Raw genomic sequence first — 9349 nt, forward strand, 5'->3', positions numbered from 1 at the left:
TCAAATGTTTTGATGCCCATCCTGGTCAAATAATTGGAAACACGAATAGAGTTGTGGATTGGTGCATTGTCCTGGTGGAAAAGTGACCCGACTCAATTTGAAGAGCAGTGGTCTTTCCCACAAAATCTTATTGATTTGCCATCAAATCGGGTCTTTAATTTGAATGGATTTACATAAATTTACAGACACAAAAGATGATCTATGGTTTAACTGGAAACAAAAAATAACAGCAGATACGCTATGATACATTTCAAAGTGCATTTAGTAGTGGGCTAAGTTAAACAAGAGGTGTCTTAACTTAACATTTGATTAGTAATAATCTTTTGTACCCTACAAAAAAGGTTTATACAGTGAACTAATTTCTTACCAGAAACAACAGACACCAAAAAATGTGGATATTCTTTGTAAAAATGTCCTCGAGAGAGACTGTACAGAGTAGAAGAGCTACTGTACATGATTAGTTGCTAATGCAGCCAAACAGTCAAATTGGAGGGCTAACCTGAGCAGCTGACACGTACAATGAAAATGGAAAGAGGAGAGGCAAGACAAACAATACAGGTTCATGGAATAAAGCATATCCAAATTAGGAGGGGGGGGGGGGGGGGGGCTTCTGAATGTGGCTTAGGCTGCATGCAGCACTATATCAAGGGTCTTCTTAATCACATTTGGTGTTCATATCAGAGCTTAACCTTTTCGTGACAAGGGGTGTCTCAACAGCTAGCACCCGATATTTTGTGCTTACTCAACAAACAAGGCTGCCTGGCTAAAAACAGACATGGGTGTGAGTGTTGGGAAAATCTCTCAAGCATTTGGTTTAATCCAAGTCACGGACAAATCTTAGGAGTGTTTAAGCAACCCAGTGGTCCATTAAAGATGGGACACAACACAGAGGGACAAGAAAGAGAACCAGAGGGCCCAAAGACATGTCTGTTTTCTGCTCGTGTCCCTCAGTAGAGGTCGCTGAGGCCGGCGGTCTTGCGGGCTTTCTGCATGAGGGCGCGGAGTTGGAACTGCTTTCTGGACAGAAGGCGTACGTGCTGGAGGAAAAGAAGGGATGAATCAATACTGATACACATAAATTATGTAGTATGTGTTTGTATCTAAAAGTTGTGTTGAAATGGACCTTGAGAAAAACCTCCAGGTCTATGACGCCCCTACGGAGGGCCTCTCCCAGGTAGAAGATGGTGTCCTCGATGGCATTTTCCTCAGCGTACAGGTTCAGGATCTGTTTGTACAGGGGGGCCGTCGGCACAATGATGTCATCGATGTCGTTGTTCTCCGACTGGTTCTCCATCTTCTCCAGGGCCTCGGTCAGCTCCTCATCCTTGCGGTTCAGCAACTCAATGTTCCTGTCGACGTCAGCCTGACCCAAAAGATGACAGTCCAGTGAACCCCGAGATGTAAACCTTTTCACAATGTCACATGTACTTCTTTGTGGTAAAACTGACTTTTCCAAAGGCACCTCTAGCTAACAAAACCTTCCATGACCAAGGCATGACTGCGTAAACAGGATAAACTGTTTTAACGGTAATTTGGGCATTCTTCTGCATAATACCAATGTGTCCAGTGTCAGTCGAAAAGAGGATGCAACACGAGATACATTGCTCCCAACACACTCCGTAATTTGAATTTTAAAAATAGATGAGGTAGAAATTCAGATTGTTCCACTGAAAGAAATAAACTCATTACCACTTCCTGGTCCAATCTGGAGATCATGTCCTCCAGTTTCTGATGGCCCTTTTTGAGATCTTCTTCTGTTCGCTTGAGGGCATCCAACTCGGCCTGAGCCCTGTCCATTTCTTCCTTCATCCTCCAGCGAAGCTTGTCGCTAACAGCTGAGATCAGCGACGCACGGATCGTGTCTTCACCTATGGTGCCGTCTCTGTTGGAGCCTAAACAAAGTGACACTCGTTTTAAGCCTGTCTGTTGGATTAATTTTAAGTGAGGCCTTGGCCTGCCAGACCTGGAGTGCTGATGAATGCTAATTCATACCACACTACATTCTTTAGCTAATCAACGTTGCTACAGACACAATCTCCCCTCCCTTAGTGTAGCAACCCCTCTGTAACCAGGGCAACCATAACATTAAAAAGAGGGGCACGTGGAGTAAGGACTCAGAACTGATGGAGGTTTTAACTGAGATTGCTTTCTCTATCGTTCTCCTCGCGAGTAAACCTGTTCTGGGTGTCTTCTCTTCATTTCAGCGAGTGATTTAATGTCTAATCGTATTTAGACCTAACACTGTCATTATTAATACAGATGTGTTCTTTAGCCTCCTTTTTCAATATGAGGTTCCACTTTCAGTAAACATTGGCCTTAAAAGTCAACATACCGCTTGATATCAGTGCACCTCACTAGAGCTCATTTGAAACGATTAAAGGGGAAGTCAACACAAACTTTCTTTACAATAATGTGTTATATGTTCCCCCAATAGTCGGATTGTGGCATTCTGATTAATATTGCGTTGGTTGAATTTGATTTAAGCCGCAAAATTGAGCCGTTTTTATCCATTTCAGCGGGCAGCCATTTTGCCTCTTGCTGTCAACTGAAAATTAAATCACAGTTGCGAGGCCACTTTCTTTTTTTTTTTAGTGACAAAAACTGATTTATGAAAGCACCTAAAAACGTGCATTCGATATGTCTTCTTCAAGTCACCGCTACAGCATGTACAGGTCAGTTTTGACTCAGCACTACAAATGTCAGAAATGATCCCCCACCCCACTACTAAATATAGGAGACCACCAAAAGTCCTCCAAGTGGCAGACAGTCTACTGGTGTTTCAATACTGCTTCCAACCAGCTGATCACAGGTTCGTCTTTGTGTGCCGTTACTTTTACCTCCCCAAATATAGCACTAATAACCAGAGAGGACTCTCTTTCTTCCATACTGTAGGTCCTGTTGGCCTTTACTGCTCCCAACTCTAGTTACATTAGATGACCTTTCGCTTGTCGGTTCAGCATGCCACCAAAGTCAGGCCCAGGGTGAGAGGGTTTCAGTAAGAAGGTCACATGGCTGAATTTGCAGTTAACTCCACAGAAAGATGGGGAGGCTTCATTTGATCTGATCAGCTTCACTATAAATCATTTAAGCGGTACTTCAACATATAACACTGTATCCGAGCTTCTTTTTCCTTTACTGTACAGTGAACCATCAACTACTCAGTTTGCTACTCACAAAATCAGTTTCCCCCCCCTCCTTTTCATGTGAAACCTATTCCTGAATTATCTTACACCACCACTGCACAAACTATTGTGCGATGTCAGCAACTTTGCAACATATGTGGCAAAGTAAAAAATAAAGTACCTGCTCTACGTTCAGGTAGAGCAAAAGTATTGTCACAATCAGAAACTATTGCTATGTTGTTGTATTTTACAAAACTACAGAATTTGAATCGAGTGTCATTGCACAGAGTGTGTCATGATGAGAGCTGTTAGATGTAATACACACCCACTGTGGACACGGGAGTCTGGGCGGGGTAGTGAGTGGGACCGGAAGTAGCCGGGTAAGAGTTGCCCCCTGGGTACTGGTAACCTGGGTAACCGCTGCAAAATAAGATTGAACAGCTCTTGCTACTGAGCATGCTTGTCACGCAAAACTTGTGTTTGCGCATGATTGTGAAACACCTTACCCTGCGTTCGGACTTGGGCCATAAGGTGAAACTGCGGGCATGCCAGGTACGTAGGAAGCTGATATAACAGGAAGAGGACAACACAATCACATCAGTGGCATTCAGACTGAAAAGCCCAAGAACTTTGTGTTCCTGGCAGAAGGAGTACCTGGTCGTAAGAATGTGTAGAACAGTGGGAGAGGTAGTCACACAAATAACTAATTCATGTAGATATTAAACGTCAATTAGTTGAATTAATTATGTTTTGTTTTAGATACGCCATTACTACCAATCAGGGTACATTCTCCGCAGGGTCTGTCTGGAGTCACATCAGAATATCCGAATGGTGGGAAACAGTGTTTCACCCTACTTTGTAAGTTTTAAAAATCAATGGATAATCCTTCAAATAATCACAATCTTAATCAAAATAATTGTGGTTATTATGATTTTTTTCTATAATCGTCTAGCCTTAGTGGTCTCAAAGCCCATACTATCTGGGTGCCTGCGTTTTTAAAAATATTTCCTCATGGGGATTAGGCGCCACCTGGTGTTAGACTGGGTAATAGAGTCATTTAACCACACGCGGAAAGAAAGATAATAGTAACCTGTACCACTTACAATTAGGAGGTCCAGCAGCTTGGAAAGCCTGGTAAGGCGTTTGTGTGGTGGGGCGAGAAAACACTGGTGGCTCTTCTCCAAACACCACAATCATCACCTGAATGAGACCAAACAGGTCTGACTGGGGCTGGAAAACAAAGAGGAAAAGGTGAAAGATTCTCACAGAAAAAAATAATTGGTATTTAGCAGAATTTAATAACAAGCACCCATGAAATAATATTAAGATACAATAACTTTGCTTACATGCTTCCACTCGTGTAGATAAGGTAGGTAGATTTTTCCATTGGCATCAATATGTTTACCAACTTTGATCATCATGGTGCTGGTTGGTTTAACAAAACAAATTGGTGGGTTGAAGGGATATGTGTCCAGCATCCAAAGACACACTGGGATGTTGTAGATGCTGCCTACAAGGAAACACACAGATTACAGAAAGCGGAAATATATCATCTCTATGTGCAGTGCACCAGCATGAAACTGTATGTTTAAGTGACCTGGAGCACGTGAATCAAAATACTTAACAGAATAATTAATCAATATTTTTACAGTGACATCCAAAACAAAAATAAGAACACTGTATGTACCTCTAAAGGTTACAGGGATTGTTCCTGTTAAACTCATCAGGTCCCGAGTAGATCCATCGTTGAACACTGAAAAGCAAGTTGAGCCAGTGAGGAGATGCGAACTAGTTTCACATATCACTGTATATTCAGTCACCCAAGAATGAGGTAGCGTGGAATCTCTAATACAATTTGGACTTTGGACTCAGAGCAGATTGTGTTTGACCTATGACTATAGGAATGAATAAGAATATTGGCTTACCATAGCCATCCATTACGGGCTTCAAGTCTTTGTAATGAGAGATGACGTTGGTGATTTCACGAACAGTCAGGTCCCTGTATTTATATTGCTGGAATATGATAAACAGGAAATGAGTGATGACATTTTTTTCCTATAGTTTAAACACAACCTAAAGCAAAATGAAAGGTTTGACGTGTTAGTCATTTTTTTATTGATCTGTATCGGTAGTATTGGTGGGGAGCACGAAAACGTAACATATTTGAGTGCCTTTAGTAAACAATGTACGGCTGTGACGACGCACTGGTTTCAGCCATTCTTTGTGCATTGATTTTTGTATGATCACGCTACACAGGTATGTTTTGAACTCTTCTCTGAAAAAACAATTCTGCCTAGTTAAAAATATGTTTATCGCATCTATGTTTAGAGATGCTGTACAGTGGAATCTTCTGTTGCCTTGCTTTAGGAATCTGTTGCCTCACTTTGGAAGTGTTCCGCCAAAATGTCCTACCTGTGAGAAACGTCCTACCAATGGCTAATTTGACAGCAGAAGTACAATATCCTGTGCTTTCAGTTGGCTTTATTAAGATGAATACAGGTAGAACCTTCTAAAGATCCCTTGAGAAAATACTACAAGCAGGTAGGACAATCCTGACAATAGAAATAACCTCCTAAGATTATACTTCAGAATACATATGAGCAGGTAGGGCGTTCTGACAGTTGGATTTACTCATTAATAATATAGTATGTAGAAAGATACGTATAAACGGGTAGGACGTTCTGAGCGGGGGTTGTGAGCAAGAGCACGCAAGCGCACAGGGCATTGGTAGGACATCTCGACGGTTAAGAAGGAATTCCAGAGCACCGGTAACCAAGTAAACAACAGGCAGAAGGAGGTCGCACAACAAATATGGCTTTTAAGGCACACGTAGTCGTTTGCTACGCTTTTCTCATCTCTAAATGATGTCCCTAACAGCGCCCACAGCTTCGCACAAAAACTCAGTCACAGGACATTCCATTGTTTTTGCCCGCTATTCGAAGCTTTTAAAATGTCAAAATTTCCTTTATTCTTAACATACTTCACAAAATGGTTTATTCCTTTGTTCAAGATCTTTCTGGTCGGGTAAAGTTGTTGTCACGTCCCTACACCATCGTGTAAACCCCACATATGTAGTTCCTTACTACTTGGTTTGGACGGAGCAAGCCGAATTGCGGGTTAATATGTTAAACATTCCTTCAAGGTGTGAAATTGTTATCCTAAAAAAAAAAGTTAGTGCATCAGAAAATACAGGTTTCGGTTAATCAATAACAAATATTGACGACACTGACCGGGTGAGGGAGTACAATAAACAGATTAAACAATACAATGTTTAAACTAATACGCCATTTAACAAACCAGGAAATGGCCACTCTACTGTACTGTTATGTTACGTTGATGTTAACTAACATGCTAACAAGTTACGATACTCAGCAAGAGAAAGGTTTACCTTCAGCATTTTCTTCAGGGCTCCTTCGTTGACAACCGCCATTGTTTCCCTGTTAAGGTGTTTTTTTTTATGATAACCGAATAAATAAGTCAGTAGCTAGCAGAATCTGAATCTCGCTAGCGAGAATCCAGTAAATGCTATGCTAATATTAGCAAAACCCCGGGACGAACTAAACACAAAAAATCCGGCTATTTGAAATAAAACGTCCAATTGAACAGAGTGGATGTTTATCTTGTTAACTCAGATCGAAGCAGTACACGCAAGACTAATGGTACACTAACTGCTCGGTACAAACAACATTATATGTTCGTTTGAGACTAACAACACAACGTATTTCCGGTACTATGCCCGACATTTTCCGGGGAAATGATGACGTTTTATTTGTAAAAACTTTATTAGCAACACCATTTGATACAGCATTAACCAGCAGATAGAGCACAGAAATAATTGAAACGGGAATTTAGTTTGTTCTCTTGCCTTAATAATTTAGTGACATTTCACCGAAAGAAAGTGCTTATACCATATTTCAAAACCTAACCATTTCAAATTGTCTGTGCGTGTGAATGGCTGTTTGTCTCTGTGTGCCCTGCGATTGGCTGGCGACCAGTTCAGGGTGTCCCCCGCCTACTGCTCAATGAATGGATGGATGGATGGATGGATGGATGGATGGATGGATGGATGGATGGATGGATGGATGGATGGATGGATGGATGGATGGATGGATGGATGGATGGATGGATGGATGGACAGACAGACGGACGGACGGACAGACAGACGGACGGACAGACAGCTGGATAATGATAAGGATGTGTAGTATATGTTAAATAAATACGTATATACACATACATGCATGATTTACAAAATTTATATATATATGCACACACATAGGCTTAATGTACAATATGATAGTAAACAGTATATACGAGGCAATGCATCTTAAATCTTACAATTACATTGCAAGTCATTTATATACATGTAATGATAAAATGCTAGTTCTTGACTGACAAAAGAATGAAATGAATCAAATAACAACCAATTATGTTCATGTTATACTGTGCCCGAGATATTTTTCACAAGCAACAAGTTAATGTTGAAATCTTTTAACAGCTGGTTTCATTTCCTTGAAGGACAGGTTGCCCATCTTCAGTTGATAAAGACAAATACAAACTGCCGTCTGTCCGGGAAAGCACCTGTGATTGTTTGTGGAACTGCAGCGAACCTATATTGAGGACAGGTAATGAATGACAAAGTATATAAATACAATATCTCAGACTTGATTAGATATGACCCAGTTATAACTTAGCTGATATCTTGGACAGAGAAAAATGTTTTTTCTTTTCCTGATTTTTCTTATTCATTGCAAACTTAAATCAAAACACATTACTGCACATGGAATTAGTATTCCTTGTTTTTGTCACTGTAACAGTGTCGATCAATACTAACCATGATTAAATTTTTGACGTTATTTTCTTGGACACAGCACTTCAATTTGACTTTGGCATGTGCATGGGAACTCATTGTAATGATATGGTTGGTTAGTGCACAAATTCTGTGCGAAAAGTTGCCTATCTGTTTTTTTCTTTCTGCATGTTACGCATTTTTTGCCAAAACATATGATTATATTTACTCACAGGATGTTTGTGCAGGGTGACGATGAGGCTGCATACAGATAGGAGGGAGGTCTCCAAACATGGCAACCATCACCTGCAGGAGGCTCACCAGGTCACACTTCCCCTGAGAGAGTGCCACGAAAAAGTCAGCTTATCCTATGCACATACTGCGAACCTCTCACGTGTGCTGCTCACCTGCTTCCACTCCTGCAAGTACGGCAACAAGACGTCACCATTGCTGGAGACGTAGTTTCCCCGCAGGATCATCATCTCCCTCGTGGGCTTGACGTAGCAGATGGGGGCTGATTTAGGGTAGGACTCCTCGAGCCACACACATATGGGGATGTTATAACTTTTGTCTAACAGAATGCCAGGAACAGTTAGAATATTTATCACCGATCGTACAATGCTTTATTGCACCTGATATAAAATGTGAAATTATTACCTTCAAAAAGGATGGGGATAGTTCCTGTAAGACTCATCAAGAACTTGGTGGTTCCATCACTGTAAACTATAAAGAAGGAACATGAGTGTTTTAAAGCCCACGATTATCAAAGAAAAATGAATCTTTTTTTGTGTGTAAGCTCCTTACTGTATTCATCCACCACTGGAACAAGGCCTTTGAAATGGATCAATGCAACATGTATTTCATCCGCCACATGTTTACTAAGATAAGTCTGTGCAACGGAAACAAGCATACACTCAAAAGAGAATAATAGGAATGACAGGAATAGGAATATTTTTCTCACCATACACATACAATATTATGTTCCCTTACCTTTGGTAGCATTTTCTTTATGGTGTTTTTGCAGGTTGTCATGATTGTGTGTGTATCTAAAAAGAAAAAATATGTCTTGCCTTGTCTGTAGCTCACCAACACTCACTAAGCTTTGATTTTTCTTTCCGTGTGCTTAAGGGAAAGAACACAACTTTATGGACCCCCTCAGAGCCAATAAGAGAACAGCATAATGATAGTACAAACACGTGACTTACCATAACCATAATATAATAATTAGGTTATATGGCCCAAAAAAACACTGTTCTATTTTCCGTGACCCATTAAATGAGCATGTTTGTTACATAGAAGGTAATTTCTTTCAATAAATAAAGAGTATGTTTTACTTCTGTTGTCTGCTATCGTACGTGAGTTTTAAGTCTTGATCAAAGTAATTCTTGTGTTTTTAACCAATAGGTAAAGTCCCAATTTGACACAAACTTAAAATGACAAA

The 9349-nt window shown here is 40.6% G+C and overlaps 2 protein-coding genes and 1 long non-coding RNA gene across 4 annotated transcripts; 1 reads left to right on the plus strand and 2 right to left on the minus strand.

The window, feature by feature from the left end:
- Positions 1–134: 134 nt before the first annotated feature.
- Positions 135–6871, minus strand: tsg101a (tumor susceptibility 101a). Its single transcript, XM_088378563.1, has 10 exons — positions 6511–6871; positions 5048–5135; positions 4810–4875; positions 4469–4632; positions 4226–4352; positions 3629–3686; positions 3448–3542; positions 1690–1892; positions 1124–1363; positions 135–1037 (listed from the first exon to the last, which is right to left on the minus strand). Exons 1-10 carry the CDS (start codon positions 6550–6552, stop codon positions 948–950), a joined length of 1173 nt encoding a protein of 390 aa, XP_088234689.1. The 5' UTR covers positions 6553–6871; the 3' UTR covers positions 135–947.
- LOC148396509 (uncharacterized) lies at positions 5842–9303 on the plus strand. Of its 2 annotated transcripts, none has more exons than XR_015859040.1 (3): positions 5842–5890; positions 7638–7744; positions 8157–9303. It is a non-coding gene; the product is annotated as an uncharacterized LOC148396509 (long non-coding RNA). The 2 variants fall into 2 exon arrangements; XR_015859041.1 differs by lacking the exon at positions 5842–5890 and adding an exon at positions 6147–6238 and having other exon boundaries at positions 7643–7744.
- LOC148396510 (tumor susceptibility gene 101 protein) lies at positions 6888–9186 on the minus strand. Its single transcript, XM_088378565.1, has 5 exons — positions 8713–9186; positions 8566–8631; positions 8316–8479; positions 8142–8244; positions 6888–7729 (listed from the first exon to the last, which is right to left on the minus strand). Exons 1-5 carry the CDS (start codon positions 8876–8878, stop codon positions 7611–7613), a joined length of 618 nt encoding a protein of 205 aa, XP_088234691.1. The 5' UTR covers positions 8879–9186; the 3' UTR covers positions 6888–7610.
- Positions 9304–9349: the final 46 nt, after the last annotated feature.

This window comes from Syngnathus floridae, chromosome 6, assembly GCF_059516105.1.
Source record: "Syngnathus floridae isolate MCC-2025c chromosome 6, RoL_Sflo_1.0, whole genome shotgun sequence".
Taxonomy (NCBI): Eukaryota; Metazoa; Chordata; class Actinopteri; order Syngnathiformes; family Syngnathidae; genus Syngnathus; species Syngnathus floridae.

Coding starts and splice junctions, on each gene's coding strand:
- tsg101a (XM_088378563.1), bottom strand. CDS start 6,552: ATGGCGGTTGTCAACGAAGGAGCCCTGAAGAAAATGCTGAAG. Junction 1,893..3,447: donor GACTCCCGTGTCCACAGTGG/GTGTGTATTACA, acceptor CACTTTGTTTAG/GCTCCAACAGAGACGGCACC. Junction 1,038..1,123: donor ACCTGGAGGTTTTTCTCAAG/GTCCATTTCAAC, acceptor CTTTTCCTCCAG/CACGTACGCCTTCTGTCCAG.
- LOC148396510 (XM_088378565.1), bottom strand. CDS start 8,878: ATGTGTATGGTGAGAAAAATATTCCTATTCCTGTCATTCCTATTATTC. Junction 8,245..8,315: donor ACTTGCAGGAGTGGAAGCAG/GTGAGCAGCACA, acceptor GCACTCTCTCAG/GGGAAGTGTGACCTGGTGAG. Junction 7,730..8,141: donor TCACCCTGCACAAACATCCT/GTGAGTAAATAT, acceptor TCCTCAATATAG/GTTCGCTGCAGTTCCACAAA.